General features: G+C 36.0%; 1 protein-coding gene across 7 annotated transcripts in view; it reads left to right on the plus strand.

Annotated features, from left to right (window-relative positions):
* Positions 1 to 23040, plus strand: part of PDE1A (phosphodiesterase 1A) — a 349377-nt gene that overhangs the window by 64761 nt on the left and 261576 nt on the right. For 2 of the 7 annotated variants that reach the window (XM_081241973.1, XM_081241974.1), the window contains exon 1: positions 17394 to 17820. The exons of the other annotated variants lie outside the window; for them this stretch is intronic. In XM_081241973.1, the coding sequence (XP_081098099.1) occupies positions 17768 to 17820 (53 nt within the window). In that variant the 5' untranslated portion in view covers positions 17394 to 17767. Of the gene's footprint in view, positions 1 to 17393; positions 17821 to 23040 lie in introns of those variants that run through there. 7 annotated transcript variants of the gene reach the window in all.

Below are 23040 nucleotides of genomic sequence, written 5' to 3' on the forward strand. Positions count from 1 at the left end.
AGCACGTGGGACCCCCACACACACACCGGGGCACGAACCCGTGTCCCCCGCACTGGCCGGCGGACTCCCAACCATTGCGCCACCAGGGAAGCCCTAATTTTTAATATTACTTTCAGGAGGGCATAACAGGAAAAAAGCTAAAACTCAAAAAAGCATTGAGTTGAGAGCTTATATACCATCTTCATAGGGACACACACATACACATACACACACATATGAAAATTATGGTTCATTCAGCATTTAGGAACTGTGATATAAAGAAAAACTCTTCAAGGTAAACATTTTTCCCATGGTTGTCCTTCTGAACCTAATCAAGTTGTAATTCTAGACTTTTATGTACAGATTAAGATGAAAAAGAAAACATTATATGCATTTACCCTGTATATATATTATCTCATTTTAAAAACACAAAACTCCTATGAGGTGGTCACAACTATTATTCCTTCTTTGCAGATGAGGAAATTGAAACTTAAATTTAAAAAATAACTTTCCAAAGATCATACACCTTGTTAGAGAAGGGGCTGGGATTTTAAGCAAAGTAGGTCTTTTCGGAGATTTGATGCTCTTTATATCAAAGAAGTTATCATTTAAATGTGCATAAGAGTATTTATGCAAGTATTTAATCATTTGAATTTAACATGTCACATGTGTGATATAGGTCAGTTAATAAGCAAACAACAAAACCAATGAATTTGTTACTTATATCCTTCTCCTTCCATTTCTATGTACAAAGCAATTTATCCATCTGAATAATTACTCTTTGCTTCACAGTAAATGGACACTGGTTGTCAGTTCTTAAATCTGACCTTTCAGAGAATTATTGGTCTCAGATGAGGTATATTGTCGTAACAACTCCTGACCAAAACAGGAGACTGTACTTAATTTAACAAATATTTAGTGTCAATAATATTTCTTTCCACCCTCTGACCTGATTTTATTTGTAGTAAACAGCCTGCCTTTATGTGATTAGTGGCTAAGATAAATTTACCTTTGTCTTATGTTAACTGAACCTTGTGAGAGTATTCATGTCACTGGTATGCTGTACTAACAGAGCGGAGTGGTCCACCATCTCTTCCGGGCAGGAGGTTTGGTACCTGTACGAGTTTTTCATCTAGTAAGCATCTTAAGATACCATAAAATATTCCTGAGAAACCATTGCTAACCATTTTACTTTTTATTTAATTTATTCTACCTATTAAATTTAAAATATTAATATAATAATAAAAGCTGAGATGATATAAACATGATGCCATGACTACCATTTAAATTGAAATGAATTGAAAAACATACTTGTACTTTTATCTTGCATATTAGCCATTTTAAATAGTGATAAATATTGAATGTTCAGGTCCCAGCATGCTGTCATTTCTATCATAAGTAATTGCCTAATAAGGTTTGATGAAATTTTGTTTTGATGGTAAAGACCTTTGACCATATCAAACATTTAAAAATACTAAGTCATGATTGACGGTTAAAGAAAATACTCTTAAGAGGCATGAGTGATTTTATGCCAACACACTAATCTTTAAAACAGCCCAAGTATTTTTGAGCTGCAATAATGGAAAAAACAACAATACTGGGCAGGAATGAAACAGGAAATGTTTAAATTGTTATTGCCTTAAGCAGAAACTGATGTAAGTAATGGTATTAAAAGTTATACAATATTTTGTCCCTTAACATTGCCTGAATGGTTGAAATATATTCTTGTGCTATAGACCTTCCTGTTTGTATAGCTTTCACATTGAAGCTAATTTGATTTTTATTGGCGTAAGATATTTTCCTTTAAACTCCCAGATCAGCTCCCTAAAACAATATTTATAGGTTTCAACTCTCCTGAACAGAATCACCAACATTCATGGACCCTAGAAAAAATAATCTTGTTTAGAAGTAAAACAGTGTCATTTGATTCTATGTCAGATGGAAAATGGAATGTTTATTTTGTGGAGATAACTAAACTACTTACTCTAAGTAATTTGTTTTACTGTTGTTTTTATACCAATAAAAAGCTGACTTTAGGCCATTCTATCAACTCTATTGAGGTCTTAATATTTATATTTAGAAGGAAGTTCCTTTATATTTCCTCACTGTCTTTTGCCAATATTTATATTTCTATATCTTCAGTAAATGGTCTTAAGAAGTGGAACTCCATTGCTTTTTGTCTGCATTAGCCTTAAGTGCTGAGAAAAATACAATCATTCACTTTTCAGCATACATAAGCTCATTTAGTTGCACTGAATGCTCACACATCACATTATACATTTCCAAACACAATTATAATATGGCCTAACATAGTCTAAAATTCCGTTTTCCACAGCCAGTCAAAACAATTTTTTGTACCAGGTCCAAAGTATGCCAAGTTTAACTTGTGTATTACAGGACTGTTTTAGCGTACTAAACCCCAAAGGGTTAGCTATCTTTTCCACTCTTTTGTCCTTGTTCTTGTAGAGGAGATAAGAGTACTAAATTAAGTACTGAAGCCAATATCTAGGAAAATTATAATTATATAATTACATATGCATGCATGTATGTGTGAATAGATGATAGATAGATAGGTAGATAGATAAGTTTGTTTTAGTAGAGGGTGGTATATAGAAGCCAAGCTCTGGGTGCTAGGTATGCCTATTTCTACTGAACTGTCACTGCTTGCAGGCCTGTCAGTGGACAGAACAAGGAAATAGATAGGTTGATTTCTCTCCAAACTCAAAATATGCAGATAGCATTTTGCAAAAGTATGGTATAGACATGCATTTAGTCATTGCCAACCTATTTTATGCAAGGCAGTGTTAAAGAGATGTATGGGATAAAAAGATGTTATTTCCTCAACATCAAATAAGACAGGAAAGTTAATGATGGACCAAAAGTAATAAAAAAGATATTGCAATTTGCTATATATTTCTTAGAAGTGGAAGTAAGGATGTTCAACAGGCAGAGAAGGGACATCTATATCAGAGTTGGTTCTCAGGGAAGGCTTCCAGAAGCAAGGGATATACACACTGAGGGTTGAACAGTAAGCGGGAAATGGCTGGGAGAAGAAGTGAAGGAAGTATGTTCTAGGCAGAAGAACTTAGAAACTGTAAATTTCTAGAGAGAGAACACAATGATCTATGTGAACTGAAAGTAATTCAATATGGTTGAAGCCCAGAATGTATGTCTATGTAGTGTGTAGTGGGTGGGGAGATTTTGAGACATGTAGCTAGAATATATAATATGTTATATATGAAACATATAATATCATGCAATATATCATTTTATATAATATGATATTAAAGGGTTTAAACATCTTGAGGGTGTCTGGGAGTCATTGAAAGATTTTAAGCAAATGGGAATTCTACCTTTAAAGAGTTTTATTTAGTCCATTGTCAGAGATAGTATGCATGTAAATAATTATTATCTAAGACAGAAGCTTTTATATATCCCAGGAAAGTTAGAGAAACAATGGAATGTAAGGTAAGAGTTGGAAAATTATTTCTCCTTGAAGAGCTAAGGGAAATTTCTGTGAAGGGAGAACATTTTGGTTGGGCTTACAACTCAGGCAGGGTTGTAGACTACTCATTTATTACTGATCATTTTGTCTTTAAAAAATAATTGTGAATATAAATAATACACAGGTGTCATTCTCCTAAAGTTAACCTTGCTTCTGAAAAATGATATCATGTTTTGATCTGGCAAATTTTATTGTAAAATTTATTGTAAGATACAAAATTTAAAGATAATGCTGAAGTATAAATTACAATGAAGTCAATTGTACATTGATTTTTCAATGTCTAAGATTTCAATACAAAGTTAAAAACTAAAGTTGTAACAATCTTTAAAAAAAGTTTTATTTTAATATGATTTTAAAGTTAAAGAAAAATTGCAGGAATAGTGCAAGGAACTCCAGAAACAATTGTTTATATTTTGCTCCATTTATCATTCATTCTCCCTCTCTCTCTCTCTCTCTCTCTCTCTCTGTCTCTGTCTCTCTCTCTATATATATATATATATATGTATGTATATATGTAAAATTCTTACTTTATTCAATGGGTAACAATATATTACAATCATTATTTAATTTGGTGCTCAAATTGTCCCATATTTGATCAATGTAGCCTCTTTAATCTGTTTCCTGTATTTCTTTGATATGTCCCCTTTATTCTTTGAATGTTTCCTTTTAAGTTTATCTTATACTTTCCCTCCCCAGCCCTAGATTCAGCCTATTTTATAAGGAATTCTGATTTCTTTTAGTAGTGAGTGGTATATAGAAAACAAAATTTGGGTGCTTGGTGTGCTAATTGCTAATGGTGTCTCATTGCTTCTCAGCCTTCTCAATGGACATAGCTAGACATATATATTATATTCATTATCTATAGTTCATGCCAGTACCTCCAAATTCTATGCAACACCACAGGATATATTTTAGTCTTCCCCTTTCTCATAGGTGGAGTTCCCTTTTCCAATCATGAGAAAACTGGCTCTTGATATCCTTAATAATCCTTTGCTCAAGTCAATAGAACTTTTTATTTTTGATAAAAGATGAAAAAAATGATATAGAAGAATACATTTTTGTAAAAGAATAACATGCATGTGTAGTAAAAAAAAATTTGTGGGAAGGGGATAAAACTGAAGGAGGGCTGGTATTACCCAGTGTTTAAGCATACTAAAAGCTACATTAACTAAACCAGTATGATATTGGAACACAAAAATCAACAGAACAGGAGATAGACTGGGCCAAATAAACATGAAAATTGAATATTTGATAAAAGTGACATCTTAAATTAAAGGAAAAAATAAACAATATTTTTAAGAAATAGTATTGGGATAATAGGTAATTTGGGTAATTTGGAAAAATCAAACCATATCATACTGAGAATATGCCTTAAATTTTAGATACTGTTAATTAATTTCCCCAAAGAACCCTATTTTTATCTGAATTATTTTTTAAATGATACAGAAAATATGTCAAGAATTTATTTTTCTTTTTCATGAATAAAGAAACATAGGCGTTTATTAGAATTGAATGGGAATATATAATGCCTGCATATAATTAGGAAGAATAGATAGCTGACTATGTGGTAAAATTTAAAAGGCACCTATAACTAAATAGCATTTAACCAACCTACCATAATTACTTAACTTTAGATTTCTTGATAATCATGTCCTGGAATTTAATTGCAAGTATTTATCATCTGCTAATACATTAGCAGATTTTATTTCTTTGTCAGGTCATCTGGCTCACAGTGTCATTTTAAGCAATGAAACACAAAATAGTTAAGTTTTTACAGAAATCAGTATGAGAAGAAAATACACAGAATGTTGACTCTAGTTGATTGATGTAGTTCAAGAGGTGAACATCGAGAAATCAAAATGTAAGTGCTGGGATCCTAGAAGTGAACCCTGAGAGAAAGTTGAAGAGACATGAGACAGACTCTGACTACTTAAATAATATGCCTAGGGCCAGCAGAATGTCACTCTTTAAGATAACCACAAAAAAAGGTTATCCAAGTGAACGCCAAGCTGAAGAAGACATAGAGCAAATTTGTCTCGATCTTTTCTTGGATTCATATCTCTATTGAGTTCCCACACACGTCTTCCCCAAAGAAGACATTCCTTGGAAATTTTAAATCAAGGCATTAAAATAGGGAAGGAAAAAGACCCCAAAACAACTCCTTGAAGTGTTGTCAGGTAGAAAGATGGTCATATTTCTTCTTTCTGTGACCCCCAAATTTTGTACAGTTAGCCCATATCTTCCTTTTCTAGTTATTTCCATAGACAGCATTAATTGAAGTGAGTTTGGTGTACCTAATCAGAAAAATTACCTAACCTCCATGGTTTACTGGTTTCAGAACTTTTGTCTTACTGAACATGTGATTGTTCCAGCACAGAAATTGCTTTCATTAAGACCATCAGTGGCTTCCATATTGATAACTTTAAAAGAAGCATTTCTGTTCTCTTTTTACTTTTTAAAGTTTTAATTTGTTCTCTTTTTAATTGCTGTGCACATTTGGCACAAGTGACACCTTTCTCTTACTTGACATTCCCTCCAATTTTGTTGTAGGAAAAACTTTCCCTCCAACTCTCCGGTCTCTCTGACATCTTCACTGATAACGCTTCCCTCTCTGTCCTTTCACTTGCCAGGATTTTGTTCTTGGGTCTTCACTCCTCTAACCTACATGTTCTCTCTGAGCTATACCATCCACATTCATAGTTTTATATTTATGTTGCAATACCTCCACCTTCCACACACACATTTTATCTCTATAACTGATTTCTTTCCTCTCTCCCTGTAATTTAGACATCTAATTGCCCATGAAACATCTCCTTTTGTGCCATCCTTTGGTATTGCAAACTCACTATGTCCCATCAGTGACCTTTTTAATTTTTAATTAAAAATTAATTAATTTTTAATTAAAAATTTAAACTTTTTAATTAAAAAATTTTTTTATACAGCATGTTCTTATTAGTTATCTATTTTATACATATTAGTGCATATATGTCAATCCCAATCTCCTAATTCATCCCACCACCACCCCCCCCCAGCCCCATCAATGAACTTTTGATCATACTTTTTTTCTTTTTATTTCACTATTTTTCTTTTTATTTCATTATTCTTCTTCTTGCTATCTGATTCTTCCCAGTTGGTGGTGGTGCCATCCACCCAGATAATAAACCAGAAATGAAAGTATTGTCTTAAAATCCTTTTCTTTCTCATTCAATATACCAAATTATTCACTAAGACCTAACAGATACCTGTTAGTATCTCGAATAGGCTTTCTTTTCCAATTAATGCCTTTGCCTTACTTCAGGTCAGTATCATCTCTCACCAAGATTAATTACTCTAACAGACTTTTTACTGATATCCCTACACCCAGACTTGTTCTTCTCAAAAATGTCTTCCACGTGTTTATCAGTGAAGTTTTCCAAAACTGTAAAGCCGAAGGTGCCATTTTCCTGACTGTAGCCCACCAGTGACTACCCATTGCTTGTTGAATATAGTCTAAGCTCCCCATTTGGCAGATATGATTTGTCATCTGTCTGATTTTCCAGCTTTACTTCCTGCCACTCTCCCACACACTTTTACCCTCAGTCATAGGAATATACCTGCCAGTTCCTTAAAACTATGGTATTTCGTGCTTCTATGTTGTTTTTCACCTTCCTTTGCCTGGACTTTCTCCATTTCATCTTCCTAGTAAACAATTCTCCCCTGCTGAACTTCTACTTACTGGCTAAACCTTGCTGAAACATAATAAATTCCTCTATGAGTCTTTATTTCTCTCCCTTCTGAGTTTCTTTTGTCCTTTTTATTTATTTTATGAATTCATGTATTGAACTGGATTGAAATTACTTTTAAAAGTGGATTATTTTTTTCCTTTTAAACTTGAGCTCCCCGAGGAAAAAGCCTGTGTTTTTTTTTTTGTTTTTTTGTTTTGTTTTGTTTTGGGTTTTTTTTGCAGTACACGGGCCTCTCACTGTTGTGGCCTCTCCCGTTGCAGAGCACAGGCTCCGGACGCGCAAGAGCCTGTGTTTTAATAATCATTGTTGTCCTAACCCCTGGTACATCTTTTGTCACACTGGCCAGTGGAATTAAGCCATGTTATTTCTAAGGGTAGTGTATAAAAGGCAAAAATTTACCTAAAACCAAAATTTACTTTTCAATGTCCATAAACAATGTGCTTGTGCTACATTGGAGACTATACAGTCCTTTTCCATACTCCCAACACAGCCAGTTTTCTCTTCATAGTTGGAAGAGATTGTTGTTTCTTTGACTGTATACCAGGTGAAGAAGTTAGTATTAAAAAATGTCCCTATCTTGGGCTTCCCTGGTGGCGCAGTGGTTGAGAGTCCGCCTGCCGATGCAGAGAACGCGGGTTCGTGCCCCGGTCCGGGAAGATCCCACATGCCGCGGAGCAGCTGGGCCCGTGAGCCATGGCCGCTGAGCCTGCGCGTCCGGAGCCTGTGCTCCGCAACGGGAGAGGCCACAACAGTGAGAGGCCCACGTACCACAAAAAAAAAAAAAAAAAAAAAAAAAATGTCCCTATCTTGAAATACAAGTAGCATGCAACAAATGAAATTCTCATATTATGAGAGATTCTTGGGGATGGAGATCAAGGAAACAGCAGATTTACTTCTTCCAGCTCAGGGGCACTTGTGAGTAAGCCCTTTCTGAGATGAAAAGGAAGAGGAATTCTGGAAAGGTTGGGAAGGTGAAAAACATGACAGTGAAGGTTCCTTCAGATTCCAGGAATCTATGATTCTATTTATAACAAATAACTCACTATCTCAAGGCCAAAAATGGACATCCATGAGCTCCTATACTGAAACAATGTATACATTTAAAACAACAGCAATGTTCTGTGTTTGTTGAACAACTGAGGAAAGTGAGTTCACAATCTCCACAATTTTAAGAAGGTTAGAACCAATTAATAATGATACTTGGAGCTCATCATTGGAAAAGGGAATTGTTAATGAAACAGGAGCAAAAGAAGAGGGAGAAGATAAAAATGCAAAATGGCTGTGAGAAACAGAGAAAGGGAATCAAAGTGAATCATATTAGATGGCCCTAATCATTGGAGGCACTAGTGGTTAAATGCACGGGCAATGGAGGAAAGCAGTCCTGGGCTCAAATCTTTGCTTGGCCAGTCCCAGTTGTGCAATATTAACTATCTCTAAAATAGGGATTCTAACTCCTGTGCCAGGTTGTTGTCAGGAGATTTCAATGTAATAGGGTTTGTAGAGTATTCAGAAGTGCCTGGCTCATAGTATGTGCTTAGTGAATGCAACAGTTGTCAATATTATCCTTGTAGTGGAATATAGTGGGTAGGTAACCACATAGGTAACTCTGAACTTTACAAGTCTATGAATGGGACCCATCCAGCTTTTTTGGTGAAGGTTAAGTATCTATCTAATAATGTGATTTTGAAAGAGGGTAGGGAATTCTAATTAATGAGTTAATTTTTTAATTATTTGGGTTGCTGGTGAGCATGACTTTAAAAAGGGGATTGCATCACAGACATACACCTCAGCATTGCAGAGCCATTCTGTATATTGAGGATAGAACCACAACTTCATTTATATATTTAATCTGACTTGTTTTTTTCCTAGAGTTTGTCAGTGATATTTTGACCAAAAGTTTTATTTATCCACTCTTATTCAGTAAAGATTATACAGCAAACAAATAGTAAAACTTAAAATTTAAGACCTCCATATTTAATCTTCTGCTTTTTTTGGTTCACTTACCCATGCATGTGTAACGCTTACATTGCAAGAATGACCCAAATCAAACTAATGTGTCTCTGAAATCAAGCCTGAATTCTTGCTAGGGTTGTACCTATTTCAGATGATCAGAGTATTATATTTTCCAAGATGTGATAGTAAACCAAGATGCCTTTTTCTTGCAGATCTGAAATTCATCTGAAACAATTAATAGCAGAGGGAAGTCTGCTATTAAAACATATTCTAGTGTGATTATGGGGAGGCAATGTTAGTAAGAATAAAGATATCAGCATCAGATAGAACTAGATTCAAATCCTATTACTATAACATACAAAACATACAGCCTTTGGCAGCTTATATAATTTTTCTCAATTCTAGTTTCCTTCAGTGTTCCTTGAAAGTAAGAAAATCTACTTTCTAGGTGTGTTATGTAGAATTAACTGAAATAGTGCATATAAGGTATTCTGTCTAACATAGAGTAAATGACTGATAAACACATATCAACTCCCTTGCTCCCATATTTTCCATTGGGCCAGGTGGAGAAAAGATGAGGGAAGACTGTCATTTTCTAGGACTATAGAGCAGGATAAAAGTTCATAATGTTTAAAAAAGATGCAGAATTTCTAAGATAGACTTGGTTTCCAGTATTTTGTCAGGCATTGGGCCTTGTGTTAGATGATGCAGTAGAAAATGTGTTTGGTGCTGGGCTTGGGAAAATGTTCAATGACCAGCTTAAATCTGCTATGGATTTAAATTTAGAGTTTAATTAAACAAATGTACAAATAAATTATGGTAACTATAATATGTCATGGAACAATTGATAGGAATGATGCATTGATATGAAAAATAAGATCATACTTCCAGAGATGAGATTTACAAGGATAGATCATTTCAATGCATATGGAATAGGGGAAAGTCAGCAGAAGTAGAGAGAAAAGCTAAAGTGGACTGTTTTTTGAGAAGTGAATGGATATAAGGGTACAAATATATGTGGTCTGTAGTTATTCTCTCTGTTAATAACATTTTTATTTTAAAAAGGTATAGGGGTAAGCAAACTATTTCTTTACATTTGAGTTATTTATATAGAACCTACCACATGTACTATTAAAAGCTTGGCAAACTGAGTGGCTGCTTCCATTCAAAGTCAGTGTGAGTCACGATTATCTCTATTGCTGTCTAATTCTAAAAGCTTTGAGAGTCAATAGGCTAGCATTTAGGAATTTTCCATTTACTGACATTGATTCAATACATTTCTTGGTGGTAGCTCCACACATTTATTCATAGGCATTACTGGAAGCTTAAGACAGATTTAAAAAAACCTGCCGATTGGATTTAAAGTCATGTTGAAACCACGCTTAAAATATGGAGGAAAGCTGGTAATGATGACTCAGTACGGAAGCTAAGTTAATGATTTAGTGATGAATTTCAGATCTGCAGAGAAACGGAACCAGTCTCAGCGTGCAACTACCTTTGGACAACTTTCACTGACTGAAGAATTGCAGATGAGAACATTTTTGGCATGTTTTGAGAGTAATGGAATCCTTTGACTCAAATGCTTTTAAACTGTGATATCACATTGATTATTTTCTTAATTGCAACCCCTCTTCTTATGTGATGGTGCAGCCTCCGTGATGCTTCAGTAACAATGTACCCTCCAAATCATGTGTTGTTGCCTGGTGCTTAGGGCTGATATAACACTGCTTGCCTTTCCTCTTAGCCTGTTTGCTGAATATCTATTCATCCTTCAAGGCCCTGTCCAACCATCTCTTTCTTAGTCCTCTGACTCAAAGGGGATTTTACATTAAGGAGGTCTCTTTTTTTTGTGTTTATTTAACTACTTACTATGCAAAAGCCACTTCCTTTTATAGTAGATTTAATGTTGCTTGATACACGTTGAGGGGTGGGTTGGTGTTTGGTTATGAGAATAGTTTTTAAATGATTCTCTTTGTTGTTGAAGTTTTCACCGAATGTCACACTCATTCAAAGGAAGTTGTTTGACTGCCAGCACTAAAGGCTGTCAGAACTTGTGGGAGTGCTAAGTGGAACCAATCAAATTCTAACTGACCTGTTTCTACACTTCAGTGACAAAGAGGAATTTCTCCTACTTTGTGAAGTGGAAAGGCTCAGCTCTCATACCTGGCTGAAGAGTTAGCCAATTTGGGGGACAGATTTTCCTTGCCACTTGAAGCTATAAACGTGGTCTTCCTTATTAATTAATTTTAGAAAATAATTCTGATGTAATTTTTATTGAATAAATAGACAATAAACTTTAAGTCTGACACACAAACAAGAAAATCTAGTTTAAATCCATTAACTAGGTAGAATGTGCTTTTTGCCCCAAGGCAGGAAGCATTTTTAGTCAAATTGAGAACCATTTCCAAAGTGATTTTTAGATGCCTTGTCAATTTTAATATCCCCATTGTATTTCTTCTCAGATAAGTAGAGTTCCTGATTTGAAGAAGCGTAATGACAAATATTTTAAGATGAAACACATACGTAATTATTAGAAAATGTTTTGAAGCATTGCAAGAGATCAGTGAGAGCCTATTTTTAGGTTATTACAGACAACACATGAGGGAAAACACATTTTTGGGATAACTTGACTAGATTTATTTTTAAGGTAGTCAGGAACAGTTAGATGTTCTGATCTTTCCCTTAGTTTATTGCATCCTGCGGAATGGATGTATTCATTCACTGAACAGATGGATGTGTATACAAATAATTGCACAAATTATGATATTGCTATGAGGGAAACAGAGTGCTGAAGGTACACAAAATTCAAATGGGCTTGTCAGAGTAGTCACCTCTGTGAGGAGGGGAAATGGCAGTTACATATGAGCAGTGGGCAGGAGGAAGATCATTTTAGGCAGAGGGAGTGGTACATGGAGAAGAGGCAGGAAAGAGTGCCAGTGTCGATGGAACAAAATGCCAGTGTGGCTCATGTGGAATGAGCCAAAGGGTCAGGGTTTTGAGATGGAAGTATAGGTAGATGAGGGCCAGTAGGGCAGAAGGTTAATATTGTGGTATAGCTACTCACTATGTACCCACAGAAATGAATGAATAAAAGAGCTTCATAACATAATGGGAACAATGTGCTTTTCTCTCTTCTATTTTGATGAATATGATCTTTCCTTTCTGCAGTCAGCCAGGCATCCATCTTCTTCATGCAGTGTGGAGAGTGGGGTTAATGTTATCAAAGTGAAAGACAAATAAGAAGCCCAGCTGTGAATACCTAAATGGAAATTTTGAGCCCTCAATAGACAATAGTGCTGAAAGCCAGGCTTTGTTCACACCAAAAAGGGTTTCCTAAATTCCTGTGATCCAGGCTCATAGACTTGAACACTGAGTTTATTATAAACCATGGACAAAAGACAAGAGATAAAGTAAGGAATTTTCTGCCATATGAGATGGGGAAAGCATACCTCTTCTGCCCTGGTAAAGGATAGAAATGGGAACCCTGATAGAAGGCAATTTATGCAAATGGTCAGACAAAGTATTTTGACCTCTTACCTCTGAGCTGAAATCCCAGGGTGGGGAACATTTTTCGTTGAAAGTGAAAGCTTACAGCACAGTTTTCCAGTGACTTAGTTAGTAGACTACAGCAGAATAAAAATGGTGGTATGGTATGGTATGGTCAATCCCAAGACTTCCTCAGTGCTTGTGTGGGATTGAGGGCTCAGAAAGTTCTGCTTGACCAGTGGGGAATTCAGAAGTCAGCTGAGATGGGCCAGTGTATCTGCCATGCTCCTGCCATGCCCACAGCAAGGTGTCAGGGGATCCCACAAAGAAGTCAAGCGTTAACAGCCTTGGCAAAGATCCAGATGAAGGATGTATAGGGGAAGGAAAAAATTTCCCTTTATGCTTTTTAGGTTCTTCTGGCTGGTCTAAGAATTAAATTGACATGAGACAGATTAACAGGTTAAAATCAAATTTAATTACATAGATAATGGGACCACATAAGAAAAGTGAGACCCAAGGAGAAGTTAGGCAATTATATAAGATGGCTTATATGCCATCTGAGAGAAGGAGAAGGAGTAGAGTTTGGGACTTCAAAGGGGAGGAAGGTAATTCACATGGAGATGGAAAAATAAATGTTTGGCATATAAATGTTTGCTATGCTATGCAGAGACAATGGGACACAGAATGGACTTTGGTCTCCAGGTCCAGGAGTTCCCCCTACTACAACTAACCCATATTCTTCATAGATATCTATAGTGATAATGCTCTTCCTGGATCAGGCCCTTTATCTAAATTCTTTTAGGCAGTTAAGGAGGTTGAAAAGAAAGACTTCCTAAGTTATCTGTTTCTTAAAAATAATCAGCCTAAAATAATCCTCATGCCAAAGAGACACATTTTGGCATGGCGAACTTTGCTTCCCTACAGATGTGACTGAGACTTAGAGAGTCTTGCAGCTCCAGTAAAGGCTGAAATTGGGCTCAATTAGAAGGAGATGATCATAGTTCCCAAACTGAGCCAACTGAACAAACCAGCCAGGGATTTCAGCAGTAGATGTCAGCAGGGAGCCAAGTGACCAGACAGATAAGGGACATGTTGCAGATTCCAGAGAACACAAAGGAGAGATGGAACCTGCTGGTTTGGGTCTGAGGCTACCTTTTTCCTGCCACTACAAGGTCATAGAAGCCCACCTGTCTATAAACTCAGATACCTCCTTGAAGAAAAACTGTGGGTTGGAGGAAATACATAAAACTGAATATTTACCAGATATGACTAAGATTTTAGAAAAAGAATATACAAGAATATGATGAGGTAGCATTAATTAGCGCTTTGTGTTAATTCATTCAATAAATAACCATTGAGTGTGTCTTATTTATCATGCACAGGGAATACAACAGACACTAACCCTTGTCCTCCTGGAGCTTACATTCTAGTGAGAGTAGTTCCCAGTTGAAGCTATAGAAAAAAGAAAACAGAAAACACATAATTAGAAAAAAGAAAACACCTAATTAGAAAAATAAAGATGGGACAATTTATTTTCACATTCAATAGTAGTGTGTTATATATCTTTAATTCCACAACAATGGGGATGAAAAGTATTCTGGTGGTATGCATGACCTTGCTGTGGTTAAGAAGAGCTAAAAATGATTACAGAGTTTATTCCTGCTTGGACACTAACTTTAAATAACTTGACATCTTAATAGGCAGTCAGTCATAGAGTCACAAAAATATGGGGCTGGAAAAGATCTTAGAGGTCATCCAGCCTGACATCTTAGTTTGACTGGTAAGGAAACAGATGTGCAAAGAATTGAAGATACAATCACTGCTATAGTTGGGATTTAAATATATGTTCCTTGACATTAGTCCAGGGCTCTTTATAATGGAACAGAGCCTCCATTCGGATCTTAGTAGAACATATTCATTGATTATTTCACCTTGATATCTATAGGCCCTTTCTTGGGCAGGCTCTTAAGAGTATGGGGAACACAATGGGCCATGCAATGATGTTTAAGTAGGGTAGAGGGTTAGTAGAAGATTAGACACTCATTAGAGGGGCTAGTTTCTTCTGTTTCTCTTTAGCATGTGAATGATAGCCCAGGAAAGGCCTAAGCAACCTCAGAGGCAGAGTGTCCACCAAGGTGACAACCTACTCAGTAGGGGTAAAAGCGAGGGCTCAGGAATGAGCCATCTGGGTTCAAATCCCAGCTCTACCACCTATCAGCTAGCTTCATAATCAGTTGGGGACCTTGTAGCAGGAAAGTTTTTAAATAAAAAAAAAAGGATCAAGTGCTGTCTCTAACAGTGCTGAGTTTTTGTTGTTGTTTGGTTTGGTTTGAGTTCTGGCACATTTTTAGGTGAGGCTCATGGTGTGAACAGGCAAAGGAGTTTTCTGTGGGAGGTAATGCCTGTAGGCAGAATGAACTGTCTGGTCTCCTCTTGGGGAGGAGCTCAGGGCTGTGGGAACAGAGGAGCTAGGAGGCCTCGAGGAAGGTTCGGAAGATGGAGGAGGCGAGATCTTGCCGGTGGTGTTGATGGTGCCTTCGCTGTCTGAGCTGGACTAAGAGCCGCTGCCCCCGCAGTAGGCGCCCAAGCCTGGGAGGATGCAGATACAGACGGCAGCGGAGGAGCAGTGGATGCAGGGGCCGCTCAGGGATGTGATTCCAAGAGACACGCAGGATGGGGCTTCTTGATTCTTGTCATCTGGGTCAGGGGCTGATGACCGTCTTTTCACACTGTTGTCCCTCTCTGAGCTCTTATGCTTCACAGCTCCCGCCAATAGCTTTGCCTGGGAGAATTTGTTCTTGGTGCCTGTACGTGTGTGTAGTGGGTGGGAGTGAAAGGTTAGGCTAAGTCATACTGAAAAAGAGTTCACCATAATAGGAAAAATACAAAAATCATTTCTGATCCCCACCCCCAGAAAAAAACTATTCAAAATAAATTATCTTTAGTATATTTTAATAGGAGATTTAGCCTGTTTATTTTTATGATAAATTTTAGTATTTTGCACAGTACAGTTGTTAATTTAAAGACTATATTTTTGCAATTTAAGCAACAATAGTGAGGTTTTTTCATCTTATTGAATACTACATTAAATTTGAATAAGTTTACAAAGCAAACTTTTCTCTCAAATATTAAGTTTAAATGCTGTTAGAGAAAAAGTTAATGAAAACATTTAAGAAATACATATTCTTCTTTGTGCCAAGTGACTAACTTACAGTTATCGTCTTATGGCTCCTTAAGTTCTAAGATTGGATTTAAAAATAAATATAGTGCATGATATAAGTGGGAATCTAAGTTTTCTACCTTAACTTCAGAGCAAAAAGAATATAAACCTAATGCAAGCAATGATGTTATTTTATGGATTTTCTGTAATTAGTTTAACAACGTTCAGACTCTGCAGTTGATAATCAAGCCTTTGAGCCTCAAGTAAGATTGTATACTTGCTTGTCATTTGAACTGTACCTTGGTTAAATGTTTATTAGTATTCCTATTGAGTTCCTTCCATCATGTTAATGAAGAAATCATCTCAGTTTTCTAAAATCAAAGTAGACAAAACGAAAGTTAATAATAGAACTAGGACTAGAACCCACTTATTTATTTTCAGTTCAATGCATTCTCAGATTGATTCCATTTCCTAGTGTGGATTAGAACTGCTCAATATGATCAATGATTTATTTTTAATTCTCTTCTTCTTTGTCTCTCCTCTGGGAGGAAAAAAAAAGGTGTTCTTACTCCTGTGGACATATTTAGAGGGTGCTCAGAGCTACAGATTGTCACCATAATGATCATATCCCCCTCTGTGACATTTGATCCTTATTTGTATGGATTATTCAACTAAAGCATGTGTGTTTCTCAGTTTTTTCACCTTTTATTACATGTATATTTTAAAAACATTTTAATCATGCTTTGAGATGGTTTATTTTATTACATAACATACCTCTGGCCTGGAATTTCATGACATTGTCGATTGAGTAGAAATTTTTTTAGTGATTTAGATACAGGAATGTCTCCAAAATAAGTTATATTAAAATATGGGGATTCGCCTTATCTGTAACTTGAACAAAAGTCCCTGCAGTGTGAGTCTAAGTCTTCCCAGTAAAACAATTTTTAATGTCATTTATTTTCAGCTGTTCACAACTTCTTATATCTACTTTTCTTTTTATTTTCATAAATTAAAATTTGATTGTATAATATAAAAACCTTAGGTTCCCAGGGAGTTTTGGGGGACTTAAAAAATTGTGTTTGTATGTGTATGTGTGTTTCCATATTGTTTTTGCAGTGTCCCCTCTTAGTTGGAAAGCTACACTTGGGTACAGATGTCTGGGTACAATGTCACTGATGGAATTAAGAAATTTTTGTTTTTCTAACTTTTGTAGCTCCGGCTAGCTTCACAGGGGTTTCTATCAGTTGAAATGGCATCTTCGACTTCAGCCAAGTGTAGGTTATTAGGTTATGAGTGCCAAAAATTTTGAGTCGTCTCCACACTTCATCCAGCGAGAATAAAAGCAAGATTGTAAAATAATTATAATCTCTTGAATCAAAGCCAGCCATGCAGCCTGAGTCTATCTTTCTTCATTAATTTGTATACAGTTCTTATTTTAACAGAACAAACTTTCAGAGGGTACTCACATGGGACTGCTGAACCAGCTGTACAACTTTTATTTTGAAGAAAAAAGTTGAGCCTCAGAACGGGCTGTTTTAAAGACAGGGAGGGACTTAGCTTTTCCGAGCTTGACCAGCATGTGGAAGGAGTGCTCTCATGGCTGCAATAACCTAGGGAGCTCCTACCTGGGTGCCACGGGGGTAGGAAGGTTTCTGTTTGTTTTGTTCTGTTTCTGAGGGTCCTGTGTACCTCTCTTGTCCATGTCAACGTGACTCGGTGTTTTTGCACACCCTGCTCTGTGGGGGAGTGCCCCAACGTGCCTGTCTTATGTGGCCTCTATGGACACACTGCTCAGCTGGCAGAGAGCAGGGAAGTTTTCTCGAGCACCCAAAAAGAGAAAGAGAAAACTACTTTTTCCTTCTGGGCTCCTTGCAGCACAATAGATCAGGATAAGCTTCCACATTCTCTCCCTGGATTTCTGGAGTGGTTTCCAGGAACAAGTTAAACTTTCACCTTTAAATGGATGACCATGTCACAATCAGGAGGAAACATCTCCAAAGACCCATCTTTAGGTAAGTCATGCTACATCCTAGGTGGCTCCAGGGCTATCAGGAAAAGTAATTTCTCTCTTTCATACTTAACTTGGGAATTCTGGCACTAAGCTACAGCAAAGCAATAAAGAGTGTGCCTAAAGTTTAACTTCATGCATACTGAAGGAGTCCTTTTATTTTCTATTTTCTGAAACCCTATGCCCAAGCTTTTATTAACTCTTCAAAGTGTATTTTAGAAATGCATTGCATTAGCTTTTTATGCACATGAATGACATAGCACTGGAAAAACTTCTGAAACATTATGCAATCCCTCCCTGTTTCTAGTGGTTCCATAGCCCTGTAAATGGGAAATGTTGTGCTTGGTTCTTTCAACTGATTTCGCTCATAAGTAGTATTTCAGTGCTGTGAATGCTACACTTTTTTGAAGTACTATATGGGGAGACAAATTTGGACTTGATGGCTATTATACTAGAGTGTGTACATCTTACAGCTAGTTCAGGAGTATCTGTATAGCAGTTAAAGAAACAGTAGGGCAATAGGAGATATTTTACACTGGGGTGGAATCTTGGGCCAGGCAGAATGTAGATCTAGTATACTGGATTGGGCTAAGGTTTTATTTTGAGGGGAGAGACACTCTTTTTCTAAGAGAGCAGCAATTTCTTCATTGACTCTATAACTCTTGATTCTTTAGTTACCTGTTATGTGCTTTAGAATCCAGAATTGGAAATAAAGAATTTTAAAGTAGCTAGAAAATGAACACAAACAATTTCTGCCTCTTAAAACAGACAATTAAAAAAAGTTAATTATATAACAAATTTGTGTTTCCCACCAGATAATATCTTAAATATAGCAAAGATACTACATGTTAACAATACTAAATGTTAAAATCAATTTGCAGCCACTGGTTGTTGATCTTGAATTAACAACAGGATAATAAATGTTTATGGGTGGAATTCCTGACATTCCGTGTTTGTTAAATAATGAATAAGAGTGGGCCTCAAGGAGTATAGTTATATAAAATGTTTCCATTTTATGTATTGATTAAGCATTACAACAATATTATTGGTAGCAAATAATATACTCTTGCAATGTTTAAAACAAAATGTTAGGCTAAATCTGTTTTAAAACCTTTTGAAGATAAATATTTTAAAATCTATATTATGGATTTCATATAATGTGTCTACTTAAATATGCATTTGTAAATTTAACCAAAAATCCAAAATGACTCCCCCCCAAATGTGTATTCGCCTGCCATATTTCTTATGGCAGGAACTGGAAAAGTTCTTCCAGTCCCTACATAATTCACTTCTATTTTCTCTCAAGTGCATGTGTGACTTCAAAGAGGTATGAGAGATGCACAGATAATTCCAAACTCAACCGCACTGAAGCATCACTTGAGGAGGGCACCTTCAGAATTTCAGGAGGGCAAGGTTATGTTGGATAAAATCAGATCCACTTAGCCATCAACTTTAGTGTATTACTCCATTGTGGAGCTGTTGCGATTTGTGGCAGGTGATCTTTCATTGGTTTATGCCAAATCCTTGTCTCCTCCTGATAAATTATATGCTAAGGTGCCACTCGCAGGGGAATTGCAATTCGACTGTGCTTCTGTTATTTTTCATATAAAGAGCACCCACCTTTGTGGAAGGTGGGCCTCTTTGTCCAGATAATTAGAATAAAATTTGGTAAATTCAAATGATTGCTTCATGATCCTGATGATCTAGAAGAGAAAACACAGCTACCAAAGAGGACATACTTTCACCCAGGCAATTATTTCAAGTAAGTGTTGAAATGTGTCCCTGACTGAAAACAGGTTAAGGCTAGATGTGGGGTGGGACTGATTGGTCAACTGGCATGTTGACAGCTGACTTTGCTTTAATCAGGATGTGATTGTGATGAGGGAAAAGGGAGGTGGAGAGTATCTTAAAAGATCCAAATGACTAGATGTAATTCCTCAGAGAAAGTTTTAGGCTGTTCTTTAGTAATGGGCTTTCTAATAGCTAGTTGTGCTTTTGGGCAAGCTGGGAAGTGGTTTAAGCTTGGCTTTGGCATCTTTGGCCCATATCCCATGTCTCACTTCATTTTCTTTGTCAGCCTCCTTTCGCAGCTCCCTTGTCCTCTTGGGCTCTTCCTGGGCTATCCAGCTTTTCACACTGAGACATCTTTCTAGGCCTGCCCTTTCTGGTCAGAGACCCATGTACCAGACCTTTCCTTCTCAGTATGTACTTGTGTGCACCCCGCTTCCTAAGGGCTTTGCACACTGTTTCTCAATCCACATGGTAAGCAAATCTGTGCTAGAATGTTTCATATGTGCTAGTTTACAAGTTTAACAGAAATTTTGTGAAGTATCTTTGCTTCTTATAAATAATTCATTTAAAATTTTAGTCTTTAAGAGAGATCAGCCCAGAATTTATTTTAGGAACATCTGACATATTGACACCATTCAAATTTCTATATACATGCTACTTTCTTCTGGAGTTGAACCCACAGCTTTAATTCAATTCACCTGACATTCTCTGGTTGACTAGACATGTCCATAATCTGGGATATGGCACTGGGGAGGCCAGACAAGATAACAAAAAACAAACCTTACCTACCCTCACAAGGCAGATCATCTAGTATATGTCTAAGTAACCATGGCACAGGCCGATCATGGGTGCCAAAAAAGAGATAACAACATCTTGGGAAATTATAATGGAAAAGGCAGATTTCAGACTAATCTGGTACTAAGTGAATTGAGAAAGATAAGAGCAATATTTTTTAAATTTAATTTTTGAGACTGAATTAATATCAATTTTTCATCAACATGATCTCCCTAAATTTCAGATAGTAAAAGCCATCCATCAGGTGTAAAAAATTAGTTGAGAGGTTTTTAGAGGAGATGATGAATATTGAAATTCCATGGCTGGTATGCTGTTGGGAAGGCTGGGAGGAATCTTACATGCTATTAAGAAACTGTCTCTAAGAATGTGTCTCCTACAGTGCTGATTCCCAAATCATTTCACATAGTTAGGTTATTAAATCTATGTTTTAAAAGTCTATCATGGAAATTTTAGATATAATTTTCATGTCAGATCTGTGAAGCAAGGAACAAAGGCAGAGTTCCCCTTATGGCCGAGGCGGGAGTATATATGATCTCTTTCGTGCATTTCACATGTTACTTTGGGATCAATGAGACTATTCAGCCCTGAGCATATATAAATGATGCATCTCAGACATATTTTGTGGTTCTGCTTGCAGATGTTCTTGCAGCTCAGACTTGTACCAAGAAGAGATGGTTCTCCCTTTACTCAAGAGAAACACTTTAGGCTTTATAGTGTAATTTTCCAGGAAGGAAACACTGTTACAAAACATGTATTAATGTGTTTCCCATCAATAACACTGAGTTTGTTCCTCAGTACTTAGAAAATAAAATTGCATAGATCTTTAAAATCCAAGATATGAATCAACACGATATGAGAGCCCTCAGATACACACATTCTTTAGACCTTTAAAAACTTCTTTTTCTGTATTACCACAGAGTTTTATGTCTAGTAATCATAATCTCTTTATATAAAAAGATTTATCAATTTACAGCACATTTCAGATGAAGTACCTTTATGTAACTTCAGTAAAACAATTGCTGAAGACACTTCCATCTTATTGCATACTCATATTGCTTAGTGAACTTTCTATGTTCCCAGGGGATGAATCAATCTTAGACTTTGATACATGAAAAATCTGTTTCTCCTAAAAAAATTGCATCAGTGAAAATACTTCTTATCTGAATTTCACTGCCATGAAGTGTTTAGTGTTTAAGTCTGGGTTTTTGTTGTAATTATCTCCTCCCACTTGATTTGATATTTTATTTTATCAAATTCTATTGTATGTGCATCTTTTCATTTTCTGTTTGTTGCTTCAAATTCTTTCTGAAAGTAGGTAGAAAAATGAATTTAAAAATAAATTGAAACTCTTCTTACATGTTAAGCCTTTAGTGTTTTTTAGAACCAACAACCTTTTGAACCTCTTTCAGAATTCAAAAGTGGAAAAGTTATTTTTGGGGTGACTTCTCATTAGAAGTAGCACTAAAAAGCTACAAATGAAATCATACAAATAGTTCTTCATCAGCCCTAGAATTGAGAACCGGTCTGTGCATCCAGGAGCTGAGACAGTAAAGTGCAAGTCGAATGGCTGCCAGGGCCCAAGACCAATGAAAATCATGTTGGGTTCTTCATAGCATTTAGAACATGCTGTTTCTTCTCTTTATGTCTTTTCAAAGTTTTATTTTTACAAGTGTCTGTTAGCAGAGGAATTCTGAGAGTATTTTTGGCAGGCATATTCTCTTCACATGAAGATGTAGAAAGCAGTGAGATGCCTAGTAAAAGAAAAGCGGTCCTAATTTTGTTTGTTTGTGGACCTACTGGGGATGGTTAGTACCCTATTGCTGGGTCTGAATTCTAATTTCTAGGTTGTGATCTATTCTTTATAGAGAAATAGCATAAAATATCTGTTACCTATTTAAAATCATATACCTTTTGGAGTGTAATCATTTTTATTTAGTCCCACTTTATGCTCAGTGTATTAACATCAGTGTCCAAGCTAGATCAGAAGTTGCTAATATGCAGGGATGACACCACATTTCTGATTTTTAGACAGTAATAAGGAATCAGTAATATTACTGATTTTTAGACAGTAATAAGGTGGAGCACCTGACTGCTTTGCCGATTTACAGTAGTTTTCTAGGTGTTAATTATTCCATGTTTCAGACCCATTTCCTTCAGTGTTTTGGGAACAATAGAAAACGTGAACAAATAATATAAAATACAAAATCACTTCAAAATTTAAAGAAATTGTAAAACATTATAGGACATTGGTATTTTTGTCTCATAAGTATTTAAGTATTTATGACATTCTGTGCTTTGTCTCTTTTTAACACCTTCTCACAAAAAAATGTGTACTTTAGAGAGAAATGTATTTAGTATAAAGTCATCAAAGTGAAAAGTAATTACATGGAAAAAAAAGTGTGAACTGTTGAAGTAGTATGGTATATTAAATACCTTTTCTTTTATGAAATATATTTCCTCATAAGAAAAAGCTCTGTGTAAATCAAATGCAAGATATAATATAACTCTGTATTTATAAAAATATTTTGCCAGTTTTTGTTTCTAAGAGATTGTGAATTCATTTATTTAAAAAAGAGAGAAAAAGGAAAATGAATTGACTTGCAATGGCTACATAGTTATATACTGGAAATTTAGTTTC

This window comes from Mesoplodon bidens (genome assembly GCF_964165515.1).
Source record: "Mesoplodon bidens genome assembly, chromosome: 8".
Lineage (NCBI taxonomy): Eukaryota > Metazoa > Chordata > Mammalia > Artiodactyla > Ziphiidae > Mesoplodon > Mesoplodon bidens.